General features: G+C 45.8%; 1 protein-coding gene across 1 annotated transcript in view; it reads right to left on the minus strand.

The window, feature by feature from the left end:
- DHFR (dihydrofolate reductase) overlaps positions 1–24237 on the minus strand; it is a 556200-nt gene that overhangs the window by 63487 nt on the left and 468476 nt on the right. Inside the window, exon 3 of the mRNA XM_044064234.1 lies at positions 10690–10805. Within this exon, the coding sequence (XP_043920169.1) occupies positions 10690–10805 (116 nt within the window). The remainder of the gene's footprint in view (positions 1–10689; positions 10806–24237) is intronic.

A 24237-nucleotide genomic window follows, 5' to 3' on the forward strand; every position in this document is an offset into this window, starting at 1 on the left:
GGTAACCGAGGGGAATGGAGCATAATGGGTAGGGGAGGAGATTGAGCTTTACAGCCTAAGCTTTTGGAAAGCAGCCGAGTTGGATCAGAGGACGGATCCAAGACCCATAGGTTGTGGAAGAATGAGAAGACATTTTGTTGTGTCTTTCGGCTTTTCCCGGTTAGGGGTCACCACAGCGGAACTCTGGTCCGCTAATGATTGGCAGTAGATTTTTACGTGCCGAGTTGCCAGCCCTGACGCACAACCTTCAACGAAGGTATGCCCATTCACGCATGTCTCCACACAGAAGACACTCAAGCTAAGAATCGAACGGGACAACGTCTTACTGTGAGGTGACAACACTACCACAGCACCACCACCGCGATATGAGAAGACATTAGATGTATATTTTACTGAAATATTTGTGAATGGGTTTTGTGGAAAGTGCTGAAATTATAAGTTATGTACTCACCATAACGTTCCATCTGAGTAGGTGTATTCATTTGTCTGCAACTTGTGGGTTATGGATCCGATATCGGATCCGAACCGGCATGGTTTTACCAGCTATGGATCCGAGCTCCTAGCTCCTCCCCTCACCCATAATGCCCTGCTCTCCCTACATGACCTCAGATCAAGTTTGCCCTGAAACAAAATACCCTGAAAAGGGTAACAAATGATATGCAGGAAACTGACAAGGCCAGGGGGATAGGAGGGCGGGATGGTTGCAGACAAATGAATACACCTACTCAGATGGAACGTTATGGTGAGTACATAACTTCTAAATCTGAAGTAGGAGATTCATTTGTCTGCAACCTGTGGGACAGAGTCCCCAGCTACCTGAATCTTGGGCGGCCGTCATGGAAGGATATTCCGGAGCACCGCGGAGCCAAAGGATGCTCTACCTCTAGATGTGATATCCAGCTTGTAATGAGAAATAAAGGTATGGGATGAAGCCCAAGTGGCTGCTGAACAAATGTCATCCAGAGGAATCCTAGCCTTAAAGGCCGCGGAGGCTTGATAAGCTAGTAGAATACACTGTGAAATCCAGCGAGACAAGGATACTTTGGAAATTGGCTTACCTAGATTGAATTTGGCAAAGGAAATGAACAACTGGTCGGATTGCCTATGACCAGCTGTCCTGTTAAGATAAAAACGAAGCTGCCTGTGAACATCCAAAGAATGCAGCTTGCATTCACCCTTGTTTTGATATTTAGGAAAGAAAACAGGGAGGTTAATGGACTGATTAATATTTGTTTCTGAGGCCACCTTAGGAAGAAAGGAGGGATTGGTCCTGAGATATACGCGGTCCGGATGGAAGATCAATTAAGGAGGCTTTGAAGATAAGGCTTGAAGTTCCGAAACTCTTTTGGCCGAAGTAATGGCCACTAAGAAAGCAGTCTTAAGGGATAAGAATTTAAGATCTACTGTGGCCGCAGGTTCGAAAGGGGGAGCGGTCAAGGCCTGAAGAACCAAGGACAGATCCCAAGGAGGAACCGCTTGCTTAACAGGGGGCCTAAGGAGAAAGGTGCCTTTAAGGAAGACTTTACACAATTTGGCAGACATAAGAGGTCCAGAGTCATGACCAACATGATAGTGAGAAATGGCCGCAAGCTATACTTTGACCGTGGAACTACTGGCACCATCATTAAAAAGAGTGGTGAGAAAGTCTAGCACCAGAGGAAGGGGAACCGTAAAGGGATCTAGACCTTGTTGCTCCGCCCAAATGGAAAACCGTTTCCATTTACTGCGGTAAACTTCCCTGGTAGATGGCTTATGAGCCGCTACCCAAGATGGCCTTAACAGGAGACGAGATACCGGGAGTCCTAATTAGGAGTGGAACTGGAGCAGCCAAGCCGTTAGCTTCAGTTTGCCCAGATTCGGAGTTGGTAGGTTCGATGGATGCAAAATTAGATCCGGAATGGGATCTAGAATCCAAGGTGGATTCACCGAGTGAGACCTTAGGAAAGGGAACCAGATCTGTCGAGGCCAGAATGGGGCAATGAGGATCATTCTGCACTCCAACCGAGAGGCTTTCTGAAGAACATGGAGCATCAGGGGCAAAGGGGGATAAGCATAAAGAAGACCGGGAGGCCAAGCATGCACCAGAGCGTCTCTCGGGGAATCCCCTGGAGGAGGGATTAGAGCGAAAAAACTGTTGCACTTGGTGTTTAAGGGAGACGCAAAAAGATCACAACAAGGAGTTCCCCACCGTGCGAAGATAAGTTTTGCTACTTGAGCATTGAGAGACCACTCGTACGGGGAGAGAATGGTGCGACTGAGTTTGTCCACCAGGATGTTGGACCGACCCGGAATATGCGTTGCGATGAGAAAGCGGTTGGTGGAGATCGCCCATTCCCACACTCTCATGGCTTCTCAACATAAGGGATAAGACCTGGTTCCCCCCTGTTTGTTGATGTACCAGACCACCGACATGTTGTCTGACTGAATCGCAATTGTTCCCAGGGGAAGAAAGGCTTGAAGTGCTCGCAACGCGAAGAGCACTGCTCTCATCTCTACAACATTGATATGCAGGGAGGTCTCTGAGTCGTTCCACGTGCCTTGGACTGTCCTGTAGAATCTGCAGGATATTCCCCACCTTTTGGCAGGGGAAGGCGGGAGGCGTCCGTGGTCACTGTGGCGAGAGGGGGAGAAGCACAAAAAGAGCGGCCACCGTGGAGATCCTGTGAGTGGAGCCACCAAAAGAGGGACCGCTTGCAAGCCTTGCTGATTGCAATGGGATGATGCAGAGGTAGAGCAAGGTAAGACCATTGAACCTGAAGTGTCCACTGAAGGACCCGCATGTTGAATCTGGCTAGAGGAAGAAGAGATATTGTAGCCACCATGGACCCTAGAGCCCTCAGGACCAATTCCGCCGGAAAAGAGTTGGAGTGTAGGATGGCCCGCACCTGGAGTCGCAAACTCTGAACTCTGTCGGTTGTGAGGAAGGCTCTTAACTCCCTGGTGTCTAACCTGGCGCCTATAAAATCTATCAACTGAGTAGGTGCCAGGTTGGATTTTGCTACATTTATCGTGATGCCCAATCGGGGAGCTAGATGAAGAAAGGAGTCTCTCGCCAATGATAGTAGATGCCTTGTTGGGGCAGTAAGGAGCCAGTCGTCCAGGTATGGGAAGACCTGCACCCCCTGAAGCCTCAGGTGGGCCGCAACCACTGCTAATACTTTGGTGAACACCCTGGGGGCTGTGGTGAGACCAAAGGGAAGGACCCTACACTGGTAGTGACCGGCTCCCAGACGGAAGCGAAGAAACCTCGTGGAACGCCTGTCCATTAGTATGTGGTAGTACGCATCCTTGAGGTCTATAGAGCACATCCAGTGGTTCTTTCCCAAAAGGGAAAGGATAGATTGTAGGGTGACCATCCGGAACTTCTCTTTGGGGACTGCCAGGTTTAACAGGGACAGGTCTAAAATTGGTCTTAGGTCCCCCGTCTTTTTTGGCACTAAAAAGAACCTGGAGTAGAATCCTGATCTGATCTGGTCTGGGGGGACGGGCTGGATGGCTCTTTTCCCCAGCAGATGGCCAATTTCTGCCGAAGCGGCCACCCGCTGACCGGGTGGAACGTCGGGGAGGGATTTTAATTTTGGAAGGTGACGAAAAGGAATTTGTATCCTCTGGATATAATGCGGAGGACCCAGCGGTCTGATGTTATGGACTCCCATGCCGCTAGGTGCTCCGAAAAACGTCCCCCGACTGCCTCCAGAGTGGAGCAGTCGGGCAACCCTTCAGGGCTGCTGTGCGGGCCGTTCAGAGAAAGGTTCTCTGGACCCGAAGTTCCTGGGAGCCCCTCTGCCTCTGGGGCGGCGTCCTCCCTGTCCTCCTCTGCCACAGAAGGACTGGTTGTCCGGAGCAGGTTGGGATTGCTGCGACTTCCGGAACCACATCTTCTTCTGGCCCTTTTGGTTCCTAGAGTAGGGCCTCTGGGGCACAGAGAAGCGGATTCCGACGGCAGACAGCGTCTTCCCGTCCTTTTCGCTCTGGGTCAAAGTGTTGCGAACCGTCTTGCCAAAAAGGGCAGAACCATCGAAGGGGGCGTTCGCGAAGGACGCCTTGAAGGGTTCCGTGAAATCGCAATGGCGGAGCCAGGCCGGGCGTCTTGTGACTAGGCCTACTCCTGCAGCTCTAGAGGCTCCCTCAGTAGCAAGGGACAGCAACCGCATAGAGGTATTTGTCACGGATCGAAGAGTGGTCATACGGGCAGAGTGCAAGAGTTTGTCCTCTTCTGACATGGACTCAGGGGGGGATGCAGCGTATTCTTTAATAAGATCGAGCTGCATCCTGATCACATGTGCCAAGTAGTTGAGCGCCCTCACTGAGAAGGTCGCAGAACTAAACATTCGCTTCCCCAAGCGGTCCATCCTCCGAGACTCCTTGCTCGGAGGGTGGACTGAGGGACTCTCCTGAGCGAGTTCCCTCTTGGTGGCTGCTGCCGTCAACATGGCATCTACTGGGGGCCCCTTACTCCAGTGGGCACGGTCTGCAGGGGGGCTAAGGATTCGGTCTGGCCTTTTGGGGATTGGCTCCACGGTGTCCGGTTCCTTCCACGCCCTGGTGGTAATGAGGTCCACCAGGGGTCGGCAGGAGGGGACACCCAAGAGGTAGACGGGCCCGCTTCGAATGCCTCCAAGAACACGGACTCGTCCGAAGAAGACTTTGGGGCAGACCCCCCCCCCTACTGCGAAGCATTTCCATGATGTCTCCAAAGGAGACATCCTCGGGGGGTGATCTTGGGGAGCCTTCCCCTTCCTCCAAATCCGTGTCTTCAGTTAAAGACTCGGGGGAGTCTATGTGCCTCCTTTTACACGTATGCTTGCGAGGGGCTTCCTCGGGGGGGCTGTCCGAGGAGCCCTCACAAGCAGTGTCTTGTTCCAAAGGAACAGCTTGGGGCACTGAAGCGGGCTGTCCCAGTGGCCGGATGGTGGAAGCCTGACCCAGTGCAGATGGAGCGCGGGACGGAGCCGAAGCAAGTGCCGGGGGCCCGGAAGTCCTCAACAGAGCCCTCTCCACTACATCAAAAGCCGAGGGGGAGCCAGCCTCGACCAAAGGATCCGAAAGTCGGCTCCCCCTCGGATCCGAAGAGTGGATCGGAGCCGGCCCCGAGACACTCGTATCCAAAGGGCCAGTGCGCTCCGACACAGACGGCATCGAAGGCACACTGAGTCCCCCGGATCCGAAGCTCGGAGCCAGGCTCCAAGAGGTCGGATCCGAAACACTCGAGGGCAAGGTCGGATCCGAAGTACCTAGTACTATTTGCGCCGACCCACCCCCGGCTCCGAAGCTGCCCGGCTCCAAACGCTCCGAACCTGGGTAGCGGGTCGGAGAAGGAGCTATAGGCTTGAAAAATGGGGTCGAGCTCCCCCCCAGGGGGGGGGGGGGGAGAGGCAGGAGCACTCCCATCTGCATCTGGGCCTGGATGAGCCTTCTCATCATCCGGTCCAGATCGGCATCAGAAAGAGAATAAGTGGATCTCGAAGAGGCTACCAAGGTAGGCCTTGAGTGCCTCCTTGATAGCCTCAACGGAGATCGGGTCTCCTCCTCCTCAGGCCCCGGTGAAAAGCAGACCGGAGCTGAGGGAGGGGAGAGTCAGTAGCTAAGGAGGCCGGAGGAGAAGCCCGCTTAGCTGGCGGGGCCGAAACAGAGGTCTCGGCCCGCCGCTTGTGGTGCTTCTCTCTCCGGTCCTTTTTTCTTGCCTCTCTCTCCTCCAAGCCAGTAGCGGAAGGTTGAGTCTCAGGTGGAGGAGGGAGGGCAGGAGAGGCCGGAACCGAAGCCACGGTTCCCACCACAGGAGCGGGAGCCGAAGCCGAGTCCGGGGGCAGAAGTCCCGCCAGGACCAGCTTCGACCTCCGCTCCTTCAATGCCCTGGGGTTGAACCCTGCACAAATGGAACATCCAGAAGTGAGGTGTTCAACCCCAAGGCATCAAACGCACCGAGTGTGGCCATCAGCAGGGGATAGCTTATGGCCACACTCGGAGCATTTGGAGAAAATTGCCTTAGGGGCCTCTGACATGGTAAAGTCTTTTTTTTTTTTTTTTTTAACAAAAAAAAGCAAAGACAAAAGAGAAACTGGTACTAAAAGTACACACACACACAAGGCCCCACACAATACACTCACACAGAACTACGACCAGCGAGGGGAGGGTAAACTAAAGTTCTTAAAATTAAGAATTTTAAGCTAAAAGTAACAAATTATGACAGGGAACCTAACACAATCACTCAAAAAACTTAATAACTATAGAAAAAAACGCTTTCTTTAACTAGAAAATTAACTTAGCTGAAGAGCTCAGAATCCAAGGACCTGGTTACCAGCGCGGCAAACTAGATCTGAGGTCATGTAGGGAGAGCAGGGCATTATGGGTAAGGGGAGGAGCTAGGAGCTCGGATCCATAGCTGGTAAAACCATGCCGGTTCGGATCCGATATCGGATCCATAACCCACAGGTTGCAGACAAATGAATCTCCTACTTCAGATCAATTAGTTTCAATGTAAAATTTTCCTGTTGTAGTACAAAATATTTTATTTATTTATCCCTAACATGTTGAATGCATTTAGTTTATCAACGATTTTTGGTACGAATTATGTTTTCCTAATCATTTTAAGTTTTCAGTGTACATTTTTTGGGTGAACAGTGTGTGCAAGTTTTTTTTGTGAATGGGGTCAAGTTATAGCAAATGGTCACAGCTTTAGAACGTTGAGGAATAATTAATGAAATTTCAACTTGGTGTACTCAGTAAATACTTTTACCTGACCCATTTATCAGTGTCTGTTGTTACGATAGAAATATACACAAAGGGATATGGGACTGTCTGGTGACACAAAATATACTGCAGGTTTACGGAACGAGTTTCACAGTCTTACAGTGCAAGATATTTCTCAGCTCTGCATATTCTCTGTACTTCTGTGACAAGTAAGTGTTTTCAATTGCCAGCATAAATTCTTTATATACTTGTTAAAACTTTCTTCTTTATTACCTGCCTTACAACTTCCTTGGAGTTAACACTGCAGCCAAACTGAACTTACTCCAGATCCATTGAAACAGCAATATCAGTTACAAACTAAATTATTAAATTCTCTTGCCCTAAACCTGATTGACTTCTTCGAAGCAGTCACCAAAGCCATAGATGAGGGTAAAATGGTTCACACAGCTTATCTAGATCTCACAAAGGCTTTCGACACCATCTCCCACTCTGGAATTATAGATAAGCTCACTAAAGTAGGTATAAATCCCTATGTCACAAGATGGGTTGCCAACTGGCTCACGGACAGAACCCACACTGTGAAAGTAGCGGATTCCAAATCCGACATTAGACCAGTGACAAGTGGAGTACCACAGGGTTCAGTCCTGGGTCCTCTCCTGTTTGGTATCTACTTCTCTGAAGTGCAGGCCAACACAGATCATCTTTGGCTAACAAAGTTTGCAGATGACTGCAAACTAGGAGCCATAATCAAAACTCCTAACGATGTGGACAAATTACAAAAGGGCCTCACTGAGACAGATACCTGGTGTCAAAGCCATGACCTGAAGCTCAATGCCAAAAAGTATATTGTTATCCCCTTTGGTAAAAACTCTGTACCCATGAACTACCACATAGCTGGTAGTCTACTTAATGCCGAAAATGTAATAAAAGACCTTGGGACACAGGTGGACAGTAGTCTCTCCTTTGATAATCACATCGCCACAGCCGTCAGGAAATCCCGCTACGTGGCTCATCTCATCACAAAAAGATTCTCATACAGAAAAAGAGAGGTCATTGTTCCACTCTACTCATCACTCATTAGACCCATTATAGAGTACAATGCCCTTTTTGGTATGTACCTCACAAGACATCTACAACAACTGGAAAGACCACAGAAATACCTCACAAAGAGGATTACCGGCCTCAAACAGATGCCCTATGCAGACAGTCTCAAAAAACTACAGCTTTACTCCATCGCATATCGCCTCACGAGGCGATCTCTGCCTAACATACAAAGCTATGTCAAACCCAGAGCTGTTGGACATGCTCCACTTAAAGAAATCCCAATCGCTCCGAGCTACAAGCTTCTAGGGACCTACACCTTGTCACCACAATAAACAGAACATGCTGGAGGGATAGATTCCTGTCCCAGTGACTTCCCATACTCTGGAACAGACTACCTATCTATGTCAAACAGAGCTCCTCATTAGCACTCTTCAAGAAAAATCTTGATGATTGGATGGGAAATGGGAAATTCACCCCAGGGATCACTTTTGTGGCTCTGCTAGACAGGGGCACAGGAAAATAATTTTCTTGGGTGGCAAAAGCCAGGGTACATTTTTTGGCTAGGCTTGTATGGGCCCTAGGGCAGATTGCCTAGTACCTACCTATGAACCTATAATAATGCTGTTACTAAGAAAGGTTTTAAAAATAATAGCATATGCCTTTCTACAGTCCCCTTTCCAGTAGGAAATATTAATCTGATGGATATATTACTGTAAACTACACCCAGTATCAACAGTACTCCATCCTTCAGAATTTCTTTCTAAATGCTATCCTCATCCTAGCACTTTATCCTTCACCATGTAATACCCAGTACAAGTTATCATTAACACAGCGTATACATTTCATATTTAAGAACTCTTCATTTCTTTGGATCCTTCTTAAACTACCCAACAGCCATTGAATCGTCACCATCCTCTCGGACTTTTGACCCAGATACTTCTTTCTGGCAGACATTCTAAAAGTAATAAAATCCCCCTCCTTTTACTCACACAATTATGAAATAGGTTTTTACCTGTTTCAACTGTTCTCAACTACTTTCGTGTCTATCAGCATTTTAAATGACCACAAGAGTCTTGTCCCTTTTCTCCTATCTTATCACCAGTGCAGAAAAGCAAATCAAAAGTAGATTTCACATTACTTTACCTGCTTTTAGAACCAGTTTAAATTATCTGACAGCATTAATTCTTTGTAAAAAAAACAGCACTATGCATTATCTCAATTCTGCTCAAAAGTATGAAAGTAATTTTATGATCCTTTATCTTTGATCTTTTACAGCTGATCTTGTATATCCCTTTCCACAACATATACAATAGTACCTAAAGGGGGCTTTAATGTCAACATGTAACAACTGAAAAATGCACTTAAATGTCTGATGTATTTACTGGTAGTCCCCTTACAAGCTAGTCTCTCTAGAGCAGCTTCATAACATAAATACTCGGCACTTAAGTCTCATTACCTCCGCAGATGTCCTCCTGGGGCTGTTTTTTGATGACCTACTTCTCTTGCTACATCCCCAACTTGTGCCTCCTCCTTCTAAGGGGCAGAATCATCTTCACTATTGCTTTATCCTCAGTCCTCATTCATGGTCAGGATCTATATCTTAGCACCCCTCTTCCAATCAGATTCCTTCAACACCACTCCTGGATGTTGTACCATTTAATTTGTATTCTCCAGGTTAGCCACAGTCGGCTGTTTCTCAAAAAGATTGTACTTATTACTTTCCCTGACACTTTCAGCATGATTGTCTCAGCTGCCTGTAAAACTTCAGTTTTATGCATTTCACTACATCCCTTAAAACCACCAGGAATTTCCAGACGCATAACAGACCAACACAGAGACTGCATGTTCTGTTCAGTGGCATGCCTTGCAAGAAACAGCAAATCCTCCCATCTGTTGCTCCTTAAGGGACTCTACAGGAAGTAATGGAGTTTCCCTATTGCCTTGATCAAACCTTCTCTAGTCAGTATAAATACTGCATCAAGTTTCCCCTGGAAAAAAGGTCAAATGACTACTTAGATCTAAATGATTAATAAAATGAAATAAGCAAAACAAGTGGATGGGAAGCATGGTCACATCTTAGACTTTTTTATTGTAGAAGTTGACCTGTCACTCTGATGCATTTAATGCTGCTGGATAGAAATGAATTTGCAACTTTGGAAGTACTTGTTGTCTACGCTACAGCCTCCACAATCTGGAACATTACTCTACTCAAGACCGACTAGCTTACTTTCCTGGTTTACAAAAAACATCAAGGATCACATGCTTAGCACTGGAGGGGTAGACATGGACAGCCTACGAAGACATAATTTCAGACTAAGCATCTGAGACATTTATGTGCTAGAAATTTATCTGCTACTAGAAAGCCAGTTTCTGTACCTTTCACACTGGACTGATGTCACTAAGGAATATGTAATGAACATTACTTTCATTATTGCTTACTGTGCAACTGGTGAATGTCCTTAATTGATGCATATGTCTAAGTAACAGAGCAGTTGGCGATTGCTCCTAGCCACTGATCTGTGTCATAATAAAAAGCACAGACACAACAGCACCTCTGTATCTGCAGTCTCATCACTGCTACTGCCAATGTTGAAAGGGACAAAACCATGGCATATGCCCCTGGCTGTGGCACTGATGTTAACAGCAGGTCTTTCATAGTTACTATAACAGATGCCTCCTGGAGAAAAAAAAACAGTACACGTTTACCACGATGGACATGACAGTGATAAATGAGCTATTTTTCTCCCCAGAATAGCCAGATATACAGAAAATTAATTTAACAAATAACTTGCTCTAAGAGTTCAACCTGGGTAAAACACTTGACAGATGTAAGGAAAACTCTTGGTGGCAAAAGTAGGATGCTTTTAGTACAGCATTTCAAACAGATGAAAATTTTTTGCTCAAAACAAAATGCACAACTTAAAATAGGGGGGGGGGGGTGACAATGCTACTTACTGAGGAAGGAGCCTGAATTTTTCAGTATTAATTTCTGGAAGAAACGTGTCACACTCAAAGTCTTTGAGAATTCTTGTCACAAATAGTCGATGACTTGCTGCATTCTCCAGTGCTTCCTAACAAGACAAAATTAAAAATGACAAAAAACAATATATATATATATATATATATATATATATATATATATATATATATATATATATATATATATATGCTAAGCTAGAAAATCTTTTAAATCCTTAAATGCATTTTCATATATGTAACAGACAGGCACGCTATTTTGCAGTTCTGAAACTTTTATCTGTTCCTTTACCCCTTTTATTTTTACAATTGAATTAGTTAATTACTGCAGAGACTACACAGTCACCCTTTAATGCCAGTACTGCACTGTGTACCTTACTTGCTGCATTCCAATTTTCCACCCCTCAAAATACTAAACTGATTAGACATTAAGGAAGCTCAGCATATTCTTCCTTGTAAATATGTTAATATAAACAAAACTAACAAGTTCTACATAGTACAGTAGTGTTACAGATAACCAGTGTGCATGAATATAAACAGAATCAGACAGTAACACTTGGTTTGGTAAAAAGTACAAAAAAGTAACAAAGGAGATAGTATAACAGAAACTGAAATGAAATGTAAAGCCTTGATGAAACTATGAATACATGATCCTTGCACACTTCATAACCATGTACTGATATTTCCACAAAAATGAATACAAGCTCTTAGAGAATATCAGTTAATCGAAGTGGGGACTCCTCCTTGATAAGTCTGATAAGTCTGCAGCTGGGTATATCCTCTCTTCCATTCCAATTCAGCAGGCTTTTTCTCTGAAGCTCCCATGTTCAGAGGTGGCAAACCCCCCACACCACCACAAGTTTTATATGCACAGTGATTCCATGCCCTGTGCTTGCCTGACAATCCCTAACCTGCCCTCTATGAAAACACAAAAATATATGCAGTTGCATGACTTAATGAAAAAAAGCAGCTGCTGGATGGAGCAACAATCCAAGCAGATAGGCATAGCAGGAGGGTATTTTTGACTCCCCGGTAAGGGTTCTTTCACAGTTCAACTAACATGGTATGAATGCATGACAATTTATAATCTGAGACCCTCCTTGGTGGGTTTATGACTGCAAAGAATCCCAAGCAGTACAATGAATGGAGAAAAGCAGCCTGAGAACTGCCAAGAGGGAAGGCTCAGAAGGTATAATCCTGTATAGTACTGGTTAAGACAGTATTGCTTGTTGAGGTTTTGAGCCTTCATCCAAGTAATCATGGTAACAATGTCTGCAATACAGATTTACCAGAAATAAGCACTAGAAGGGGCAATACCTCTAGAGGACTGGCCTTTTACTGCAGCATTTTCTAAAGCATGTTGAAACACTTCAGAATTACATGGCTGTCATTTGTCAGCTTTTCCCTCCCTGGAGTAAACAACTGTTCTGTCTTCTTAAACTCATGTACGTTGTTGTTGTGTCTTTCGGCTTTTCCCGGTTAGGGGTCGCCACAACGAAACTTCGGTCCGCTAATGATTGGCAGTAGATTTTTACGTGCCGAGTTGCCGGCCCCGATGCACAACCTTCAACGAAGGTACGCCCATTCGCGCATGTCTCCACACAGAAGACGCTTTAGCTGAGAATCGAACAGGACAACGTCTTACTGTGAGGCGACAAAGCTACCGCAGCACCACCACCGCAAACTCATGTACATACTTCAGATAAAACAGAGCTGGTTTGCACACACAGTGTAATGGATCCTATTTGCCCTAGTATTAGACCCATCAAAGAAAACGGAGATGGACAATGGTTTAATAAGGGTTTTGTCATTTGGGCCTATGGAACACCAATCCAAGCAAACGACCAAATAATTTTCTGCACATAAGGTCCCAAATCTCTGCAAGCAGAGGTGATGCTACCAGAAGCAGCATTTTACAAAAAAAAAAAAACTCACCACCACTAAACTGAAAGGGTAATACAGTGAATAGACAAAGCAGGCAATCATGAAATTCTCACACAGCATGTAGGCATTTCAAAGATGGGAGGATGTCTCTCTGAGTAGCTGCTTGACTTGTAGGTCCACAATGCTGGCCTCTACAAGGTCATGATGGGCCAGCGGCTAATGGATGTACTATAACTGCAGAATAATTGAGACCCAAATCAGTCAAAGATGGGTCAAAATCACCAGGAAACTGACTTGGACAGTACAGAATACTGTTATGAACAAATGGATGTACTTTTTCTCTTGGAGGAGTATTTCTGTCAGGTAGAAAGCCTTCCTTGTCACTTCTGGTTCAACCACTGGAAGACCTAGAATGATTACAAGAGCTATAGCAGAAGCCAGGTCCTAATTTGGAGCAAGAGGTCACCCTGTGGGGGACTCCCATGGCTACTCCTATGACTTAAAGTTAGATGGTTCTCAGTGTTGTCATGGACTTGGAAGCCTGAAATCACACCACTGTCTAGAGTGACAAGGATTAGTTCCAGTCTTTCTAGTTTTTTGAGCTGAAGAATGGAATCAAAGGGAAAGGAAAGACAGGATACAGGAGCTTTCCTGCCACAGGATGAAGAATGTGCCCATAATAAACTCTTCCTTACCTTATTCACAAGTGACAGCAGAAGGAAAGAACTGCATTCTTTTGAGTAGAAACAGGTTAAGCTCTGCAATGCCCTACTTCTGGAAGATCTAAACCAGACAGCTCCATGACAAGACTAGAGGAGTGGCTTAGAAAATCTGCCCGCAAGTTCACTTCACTGGTGATGTGAACACTGGTGGGAATGATGCTCCTAGCTATGTGCCACTGGCAAAATGAACCCTTTCTATTAAGCATAGCCAGTACAAATTTATTCTCCACTGCTTGCTTAGGTGCCACATTAGAGAATGGTTGTCAAATGTAATGAGGAAAGGCACTGAAAATCGCTATTCCTCCAGAGCTTTCAGGGGCAATGAGGATTGTTTGTAGCTCCAAACGGAAGATATAAAACCCCTTCCTCCTCATCTGGGGGGTGAGGAGCACTTCCCTTTGACAATGGAAGAACTAGGGTGACATTGAAGCATCTGTCAAACACCTGTGTCAAGTTTAAGTATAGGAATGAAAGACTCACAAGAAAGTTGATGGGAACTGTGCACCATTTCAGGGCCCAACCACATGGATGTGACATCAGAGGAGGATCCTTGACTTCATAACGCTGTTGCAGCTGCTAAAAAGTACAGTTGTGCAAAATATTACCATAATAGTTGATGTCTTCTCTTCACTGTTGTAGCATTCCCTACATTTGGGATCCACTGCCAAGGGTAGCCCAATGTTCGGACAGTATACTGTTGCAGTTCTTTCTTAAATTAGGGAGTGTACAAATGCCCAGGAGGAAAGTTGGGAGGAGGAGGAAGGTCTAGCAGAGCCCTCAAGAAAGCCATGCATGATAACCCCTAGCAAATCCAGCTCTAGCCCTGGAAACCATATCTAATTTATAGTGCCTGGTAAAAGTATGTAAAGAAGTCCAAGTAGCTGCCCCAAGAATGGAGCTGGTATCCAGTCCCAAGAAAAAAGCACCAGAAGAAGCCACAGCCCTGGTAGAATGAGCCTCAACAGAAGAAGAAAGGCTTTTCTCATGAAAAGCATAACAAAGGAAATGGCCTTAGAGATCCAGGAAGAAATAGTTTGCTTAGAAACAGCCAAGCCAAACCAAAAGATCTAGGATGAAAGGAAACCTACAGTTTTTCAAATTTACGAATGGCTTTAGTCTTATCTAAATATTATCTGAGTTGTCTATGTAAATCCAAGGTGTGAAGAATCCTCTCACTAGTAGACTGCAGAGAAGGGAAAAATTGGACAAATGAATAGAGTGATCAAGAGACAACTCATTAACTAACGGGCATAAAAGAAGGATTAGTACAAAGAGACACCCTGTCCCTATGAAAAACTAAAAAAGGAGGAACAGCCATAAGGGCCTAAAACTCGGACACCTTTCAAGCTGAAGTAAGGGCCAAAAGAATAACAGTCTTTCAAGTACAATGTTGTAAGGAAGCTGAAGCTGCAGGCTCAAAAGGCGCTTGAGTCAATTTTTCAAGAACAAAACTAAGGTCTCAGAAAGGAGGAATATGCTTCCTGTAAGGCCTAATAGGAAGGAAGCATTTAAGGAATTTTTTGACCTCAAATCTAAAATCCAAAGGGGGAGTCAAAGGCAGATAAGCAGAATTAGCTCAAAGGTGGGCTTTAACTGAAGAGTATGAAAACCCAGCATTAAGCAATTCATTTGTGGAAAATCAAAGGAACTGCCGCAGAAAGTAGATCCAGGTTACGAGCAAGACACCAAACAGAAAATCTCTTCTATTTGGATAAATAAGATTTCCTGGCCTCCTACAGAACCCGAAGTACATCCTCGGAAAGAAGGTGCCTAAAAGGGATCAAAAGCCTATCACACACAGTCATTTGAAGAGTAGACAAGTGGGGATGGATGAGAGACCCCTTGTCTTGTGTGAGAAGGTCCATCCTGTGAAGCAACTTGTGCTGATTGCCCTTAGCTAAATGCAGAAGAGGAAACCAATGCTGTCTGGGCCAAAAGGGAGTCACCAACAAGATTTTGGAAGAATCTTGTTCTCTATCTTAAATAGGACCATCAGTATGAGAGGAAGGGGAGGGAAGGCATAAAGGAAACATCCCGTTCCAACAGAAAGATAGGGCAGCCACCTTCCAAACCAGTAGACATGGGACTCTGGTACAAAACACAGAAGTTGTCTGTTCAGAGGGGAGGCAAAAAGATCTACCAGAGGAGTACCCTACTAGTGGACAACGCCCAGAAATGGGTCTACATCATATGACTGAAAGCTCATATGATCGACAACCATTTGACTGACACCAAAACACTGCAAGCTCAAAACACCTAAACCTCATATGATTGACACTCATAACATCGACACATGAAATCCAAAGCATTACACTCTTTCCCCACTGTAGCGCGACCCTGGAGTAGGAATAAATAGTTAGGGGGGTGTGTGTGTGTGTGGGTGAAGCCCCCCCCCCCCACATACGTCATAAATTTTAAACATACATATGGATACTTTTAATGGCACTGACTATATTCATGTAAATAATGTGGGGGGCTGGACAACCAGATCCTAAATCTCAAAAGCTAGTCTGCACAAGAGGTAAGACAGTGTCTCCCCTTGCTTGTTGATGTATCACATCAGTATTGTATTGTCTGTAAAGATTCTTAGCAGACTAGGAATAGAGAATGGAAGGCTTGAAGGGCCAGAAGAAGAGCTCTCATCTCTTTACATTGATACGGTCCTTCTTTTGGCAAAGAGGCCAGAGTCCCTGAACATTAAGAGGGCCGAAGGAAGCTCCTCACCCCGTGCTTGAGGCATCCGAAAAGAGTTCCTGAGTATGGGACTGGAGGCTGAAAAAGAAGCCCTGGGTTGAGGGACAGTTGATGAATCCACCAATGAAGCTCCAGCTTGAGGCATGGAAGGAGAGGAATTGGAAAATCCAAAGTATGAGAATGCTGAAACCAGACTGATTTTGGAACCATTGCAGCTTTCTCATGTGAAGCCTGGCAAAAGGAAGCATAGGAATGGTGGAAACCATGAATCCAAGAGCTTTCAGAAAAATACAGTTGTGTACACTTATCATAAATGTAGATGTTCGAGTGTATTCACTGTTGCAGTCATCACACTTGGGTTATCTGCCTGCAGGTAGCCCTCAGTCGGCCTGAATACCAGAGACTTAGTATTTCTGCGTCAGTTGCTGTTGCTCCAGGACTGACGTCAGGTCATCAGGGGGTATAAAAACAGGCAGCCGACGCCATTACATCAGTTTTTCTTGTCCCAAATGTCAGCAGCCCCCAAATTTGGAGCTAAGTTATGGTGGGGTAAAAACACCAGTAAAAAGTAAATACCAATACCCCTGAAAGGGGTGAGTAGTAGACGTAGAGAGGTGAGAGAGACAAGGGGACTGAAGGGAGGGAAACCAGGACTGCAATAGTGAATACACTCAAACATCTACATTTATGGTAAGTACACAACTGTACTATGTTCTTCGTGTTTCACTGTTGCAGTCATCACACTTGGGTTGATTCCTAAAGCTGAAGAAGGGTGGAGGCAGTCAAGAATAGTTGGGGCTGGCTAGTATGCCCTGCAGGACTCCTGCTGCAAAACCCACCCTGGATTTGTAAAAGATAGGCAGGTGGTAACGTTGGGTGAAAGTGTGTACAGAACTCCAGGTAGCAGTTTCCAGGATGTCCCTGGTAGGGACTTCCCTGAGGAATGCTGTGGAGGTAGAAGTTGCCCTAGTGGAATGTGTTCTGACCCCCTGAGGGGTTAGTTTCCCATGGTGCTTGTAGCAGAAATGGATGCAGTGTGCTATCCATTTGGAAATTGTTTGTTTTGAAATGGCCTTGCCCTCTGCCCCTGGTGCAAAGCTGACTAGTAACTGGTCAGATTTCCTGAAGGGCTTAGTCCTATCAAGGTAGAATCTGAGCTGTCTGTGCACATTCAAGGAGTGCAGGATCCTTTTCCCTTTATTTTGAGGATTAGGGAACAAAGTTGGCAAATGGATAGATTGGTTGAAAGCCACACTGGACACCACTTTAAGCATAAAGGAAGGGTTAGTCCTGAGGGAAACTCTGTCAGCATGGAAAGTAATGAAGGGTTCCACAGCCATAAGTGCTTGTAGCTCTGACACTCTGAGCTGAAGTGATGGCCAGAAGCAAGGCTGTTTTCCAAGAAAGGAATTTTAACTCTGCTGATGCTGCAGGCTCAAAAGGAGGTAGCGGGAGCTTTTCCAATACAAAGTTAAGGTCCCAAGCAGGGGTGGGTGCTCTCCTTGGTGGCCTTAAGTTGTTTGCCCCTCTCAGGAATTGTTTGAAAAGAGGTGGTTCAGTGCTGTAATGAGCCGAAATGGCAGAGGCATGGATCTTAATGGAGGAGAAGGATAGGCCTCTGTGGAGTAGATCTTCTAAGTAATCCAGGATCAGAGGCAGGGAGGGCAGAGTTTTGTCCCCTCCTTTAGACTGAATCCAGGAGCAGTACCTTTTCCACTTATCAGCATAGGATTTCCTTGTACTGGGTCTTCTGGCTTCAAGGATGACGTCCGGCACCTGCTTGCTTAGGCTGGTTACTGGGGGAGAATTCAAGGAATAAGCCAGGCTGCAAGATTTAGGGTTTGTAGTTGCGGATGCAAGATCTGTCCCCCCTGCTGAGAGCAGGGTTGGGTTCTGGTGTAGATGTGCAGGAGTGGGTACCAGTGCTGGCGTGGCCAGCCCGAGGCAATCAGAATTGTCCTTGGTCTGTCCTGTTTTATCTTGAGCAATACTCTTGAGAGAAGGGGCAGAGGGGGAAAGGCACAGATTGAGAGATTTACCCACTGGAAGGATAGGGCATCCACTTTCCAGGCCCTGCTGAGCTATCCTGGTGCAGAATTTGCTGAGCTGGTGGATTTCACGGGGAGGCAAAGAGATCCACCTCTAGGGACCCCCATTTCTGAATCAGAAGGTTGAAGGTGCTGGGCTCCAATTGCCACTTGTGTGGGTCTAGGAGATTTCTGCTTAAGTCTGCCAGTGAGTTTTGTTTTCCTGGCAGGAATTGAGCTTGCAGATGGACCTGCATGTCCAAGGCTGTGTTCCACAGGGCCATGGCTAACCTGCAGAGTGGGTAAGAATGGGTTCCCCCCTGCTTGTTGATGTACCACATAACTGTGGTGTTGTCTGTTTTTATTAGCAGGTGTCCAGGAGAGAGTAGGGATCTGAAAGCTGTTAGAGCGTGTTGCACCGCTAGCATCTCTTTTTGGTTGATGTGCAGATGAATTTGACTTGGGCTCCAGTGGCCCTGAATGCACATGCCGTCTGTGTATGCCCGCCCAGGCATAGTCTGATGCATCTGTGGTAAGGGTCTGGGCGGTGTGGGGTTGAGTAAAGGGCAGTCCCTTGTTATGGTTGCATGCTTCTGCCCATCAAAGGAACTCTGTCCTTAGACAGGGTATGATAGGAATGACTGTTTCCAGGTCCTGAGAATGTTGGCACCGAAGACTTTTTAAGTGCCATTGAAGTTTCCTCATATGCAGTCTTGCATATGGAATTAGCAGTACACATGAGGCCATGAACCCTAAAGCCTGCAGTGTTTTTCTTGCGGATAGGCGGGTTCTGGTGGCCATTTGTTTGAAGTAGGCTGTCAGATAGACTTGCTTTTCTGAAGTGAGGAATGCCACCTGGGATGTTGTGTCCAAGCTTGCTCCCAGGAATACAATCTTTTGGCTGTGTACCAGTTTTGATTTCTTCCCGTTGATGGTGTACCTCAGGGAAGTGAGAAGGTTTTTTTTACAAATGTCAGGTGCTGTAACAGCAATTCCTGACTGTCTGCATGAATTAAGCCGTCGTCCAAGTACGGGTAAATTTGGATATTTCTCTGCCTGCAGTATGCAATAGCTGGAGCCAGGCATTTTGTGAATACTCTGGGTGCAATGGATAAGCCAAAGGGAAGCGCAGAGAACTGACAGTGCACAGATCTGGCCATGAAACATAGATACTTCCTGCATGACTCCATTATAGGGATGTGCAGATAGGCTTCTTTTAAATCTAGGGTGACTAACCAGGCATCCTTGGCTACCATAGGTAGAATCTGTTGCAGGGTAAGCATTTTGAATTTTGGTACTACCAGGAAGGTGTTGAAAATTGAAAGATCCAGGATCGGGCGCCAAGAGCCCTCTTTTCTGGGTACCAGGAAGAGTCTGGAATAGAATCCTTGACCTACCTGGTCCACTGTTACTGGATGAATAGCTCTGATGGCGAGCAGGGATAGAACTTGGTTTTGAGCCTCTGCCCACTGGTTTGGAGAAAGGTCTGTGAACCCTTTTGGGGTTGGCAGTGAGTGGAAGTAAAATTTATACCCCTGGGATACAATGTTGAGGTCTTGTGTGATGGACCTCCAGTTCTTTACATGAAGGGCAAGTTTTCCTCCTAGTAGCACAAGCAATTGGGCAGAGGTGAGGAGTGGGGTGGAGAGGAGAAGTCATTGTGAGTTTTTTCTGTAAGGGGGTGGCTTACCACTCCCTGGTTTGGGGGTGGGGGCACTCCATTGCTTAGATCTCTGCATACCCTGGGACTGTAATCTGGGTGGTCTGTTTCCCCTGGGTCTGGTTTGTGGTGGCCTGGAGGGGGCTGGAAAGGCCAGTGTTTTGAAGGGCAATGCCTACTGAATCTAGGGGGTTGCACTTGTAAGAATTCCTTAACAGTCTGCATATACTTAGCTTTTTCTTCCATCTTTTTAAGAACATCTCCTGCTTTGGTGCCAAACAAACTGTCCTTGTTCAAAGGAACGTCTAGTAATTTAGATTTGACATGGTCTGGCAAGGTGTGCTCCTTGAGCCAAGCATGCCTTCTCAGTACAGAACCAGTGACTGCTGCCCGGTAAGATGCTTCTAGGGCATCAAAGCCACACTGCAAAGTATGCTTACTGACTTGGCTTGCAGACTGCAAAAGCTCCTGCAATTCCTTATTTTCTGCACAGTTTGTAAAGGTTGCCACTTTTTGTTTAATAAGTTCCATAATATGTTGCTGGTACTTCAGCATGTGAAACTGACAATTCAATGCCCTAATTACAAGAGTAGCAGAGGTATATACCTTCATAGTCCATCTGTCCAAAGCACTGGAATCCCTGTCCGTAGTGGTGGGATTCTTGGCTGTAGTTGCCTTGATACCTTTAGGCCCCTGGGAAATGATCTCTGGGTCAGCAGTAGGATTCTTGAAAATGTATTTATAAGTGTCAGGTACTCTGTAGTACCTGTCTGGTTTCCTAGGGGCAGGAGGTAAAGTATCAGGAGTAAGACTGGATTCCATAAAAACATCATCAACAACCTCCAGGACAGGGGTATTGCTAAAAGCCTGTGCTGTGGCAAATCTAAAAATTCTCTGAGCCTCTTTTTGGACTGAGGATAATCTTGGCATTTCCAGTGGAAATGCTCTCTTAAAGTATGCAAGGTTTCACCAAAAGAAAAATCCTCTGGATGGGAGGCAGAAGGAATAGATTTCTCTGCATATGAATCCTCATAAGCAGATAATGGCTTGTCTTCATAATCAGAAACCTCAGAGTCATCGGACTCCTGGTCTGTTGAAGCTGCAGGGGACTGGTCTCTTTTCCTCATAGCAGGGGAAGGCTGACTTCCCCTAATCAGTGTAATAAGGTCTTCTGCCATTCTAAGCATTTGTCTTTGTGGCATGGGAGAAGGTGCATGTGCTTTGGTCGTCTGTTTTCTAGGCATAGAGCGTACTCTAGGCCTAAGAAATTCAGCAGTTTTAGATAAAAAGAAGTTGTCAGTTTGAGTCAAACATCAGTTGTGCAAAGAACTGCCTCAGAAGCTGGTGCCTGCTCAGCAGCTCCAGACCCATCCAACGCAGAGACAACCGCAGGTCACATCATCGAAGAAGAGTCTCGCAGCATACCAGACTCCAAATGGGTCTCGGTAGAGGCCTGCGAATCCACAGAGGCGGGCATCAGGGGCTGCAAAAGTGCCTCACTGAGTACCGGCAGACTGGCAACTAGCTTAACGGAAGTGTCATCGGCAGCTTTGGACCTATGCGGTCTGTCTCTCTCTTTATCCTTACGGTTCTTTGGAATATCGGTTGTCGGATGGCTTACCGAAGCCATTTCAGAATATGGAGATCAAGAGCAAAAGAATTTAGCAACAATAAGAGCCTGACGATGAATGGTTCGGGCGTTGAACAAAGCACAAAACCGACAGAGAGGTACGGCGCGGTCTGAGCCTAAACAGGTGACGCCGTAAGAATGAAAATCTCTGTGAGGTATTTGCATTTCACAAGCAAGACAATTGTTAACTTTTTCTGACATTGATTAGAGCAAGAAAAAGGACCCCCAATGGGATACTTAGCTTTAGAAGACTTCAGGATTTTTCAATTAGTCAACGAAAATTCAGGTAGCGGCTGACCGGCACTTGCAAACTGCTTCTGCTTCGGGCTCCTCAGCAAGAAAGACTGATGTAATGGCGTCGGCTGCCTGTTTTTATACCCCTGATGACCTGACGTCAGTCCTGGAGCGACAGCAACCGACGCAGAAATACTAAGTCTCTGATATCCGGGCCGACTGAGGGCTACCTGCAGGCAGATAACCCAGGTGTGATGACTGCAACAGTGAAACACGAAGAACATCTCCCTGGCTGTAATTGAGACCACAGGGAGATGGGAGTGAAAGAAAGCAGAGTCAAAGCCTTGGGAGAAGGCAGTGAAGCTAGCATAGAAATGGTCTGAAGCCTGCACCAGAGAAAAACATGATCCTAAGGAGGGGTCAGGAAGGAGTTTTGGAAATTCACTGTAATCCCTGGGCTTTGCAGCAAACAAAGAGCATAGTGAAGATGCTGATGCAAATTCTCTGGAAAGAAAGCCTGAATGAGCAAATAAGGAAAAATCTTGTATTCCCCTCATCCAGAAAAAGCAATGGAACGAGTCATTTGGTGAAGACCCTTGAGGCAGTAGAGAGGCCAAAGGGCAAAGCAGAGAACTGAAAATGCAAGGAAGAAACAGAGAAATGTAAAAATTTCCTGAAAAAGGGGTTGAACAGGAATATGGAGACAGCCATCCATGAAATCCAGAGAGACTAGGAAAGCCTGAGGCATAAGAGAAAACAAGGTTTAAAGGGATAACTTTCAAAATGAAGGAACCTTCACAAAGGTGTTGAGTTGGGAAAGATCCAGAATGGGCCTCCAAGGTGCCTTCTTTCCTGGGAATCGGAAACATTCTGGAATAAAACCCCTTCCTCTTTTGAGGAGCAGAAACCCCTTGGATGGTTTCTTGAGACGTAAGGTTCTGAATAACATCCAGAAAAAACGGCCGCTGTTCCTGAGGAGGTTGAGAAATAACCAAAAACCGGGGAAGGGATTTCCAAACCCTCTAATACCCCTGATGAATGATGGATAGAACTCTGCAATTCTGAATGATCCTTAACCAATTGGCAAGGGACAGGGAAACAGGAAGATAAAGAGGAACTTGGTTTAGAAGGGCGAGAATAAGATAGTCAGACAGAACCTGGCTTGTCTGGAAAAGGAGTTTTCTGAGATGAAGGAATCTGAGTAGAGTTAGTAGGAGGAGCCCTTCTAGCACCCCTTTTTACCTTTGGGAGGAGGGCGAGACAGTCTACGAACAAAGGCAGACTCGGCAGGATAATTCCTCTGAAATATGAAAACAGGGGAAACAAAAATGTGTTGACTTCCTGCATAGTCTTAGCCTTTTTCTGAAGAGACTTAAAATGCTCAGCAGCTGTAGAACCAAAGAGACTTATTTTCAAGAAGAGCATCCATCAGCTCGGCCTTAGTATCATCAGGCAGAGACTAAAGATGAAGCCATGAATATCTCATTAATGCAGAAACAAAGACAGAAGAGGAGGCATCAGCTGCACCATATCTACATTTAATGGAATGGCGAGCTATATGAGAAGAGGACACCAACAAAGAGAGGGATAAAGCCTTCCCCTCAGGATCAAAAAGATCTAAAAAAACTTGAAAAGCCTGAGAGAGAAGGGCTAAAAAATATCTAGTCATATGGATCTGGTAGTTCACAGCCCTAATTGCCAAAGTAGCAGCAGTGTACACCTTGCTCGATCTTTCCATGGTTATGCTGTTTTTCTTAGACAGAAGCAGCTTAGTAGAAGGTAAAACCTTGTAAAGCTTACCAGAAGAAACAGAAATAACAGAAGGGTCAGCAGAAGAACATTTGTAAAAAAATTTACAATCATCAGTTACCTCATAAAACTTATCAGCTTTTTTAGTAGCAGGGGGCTGGGAATCAGGAGCTGGAGAAGCTGCAGAAAACATGTCTAACAAAGCAGCTAGAACAGGAGGAAGAGCAGAAGGCTTAGGAGACTCCATTTGAAGGAGGTGATAATACCTCTTCTGAACATAAAAAACCCGGGTACCTTCCTATTTGAAAAACTCCATCATATCAGAAACCGTATCCCCAAAGGAAATCTCCTCAAAAAGAGAATCTGTACTAATAGAGCCTGTTTCCTCAGAACCATAGTCCAAAAAAGAGGGAAATCTGGAAGGAACAGGCCAAAGATTCTTAATCAGAATCTATTTCCTCATTAGAAGAATCCTGCTTCCTAGGCCTCTTAAGGGGAGTAGAAGACCAAGAGGGGGCAGGAACAGAAATTCCCTGAGGGGGCTTCAAAGTCATAATAGCACTAAACAGACCCTGTGTGAAATCCTGCCATTCATGCAGAGAATCCTTTGGAGCAGGGGAAATATGCTTAGTCTTGTGCTTCTTTTTCAAAGGGATGTAAGCCCTAAACATCTTAGGCAATTCAGACCCCTGCTGACACTCATTGAAGTAGGAATCTCCTCCCCAACAAGAATCTGTGGACCAGCCATAGCCCCATCGGATATAATCAACCACAATTCCTCCTGAACATCCAAAACAGACGTCTGTAGAGCTGCTGAGGATGTGAAAGAAACCAGGTCCATGTCGGCCTCAGAAGTGGTTGCCACAAAGGAATCTGAAGAACTGTGTGATCCTCCAAGCATTCACCAGCCTCAAGAGACGTCCAGTG

This window comes from Protopterus annectens, chromosome 2.part2 (assembly GCF_019279795.1).
Source record: "Protopterus annectens isolate FY-2018-M chromosome 2.part2, PAN1.0, whole genome shotgun sequence".
In the NCBI taxonomy this organism is placed as follows: Eukaryota; Metazoa; Chordata; order Ceratodontiformes; family Protopteridae; genus Protopterus; species Protopterus annectens.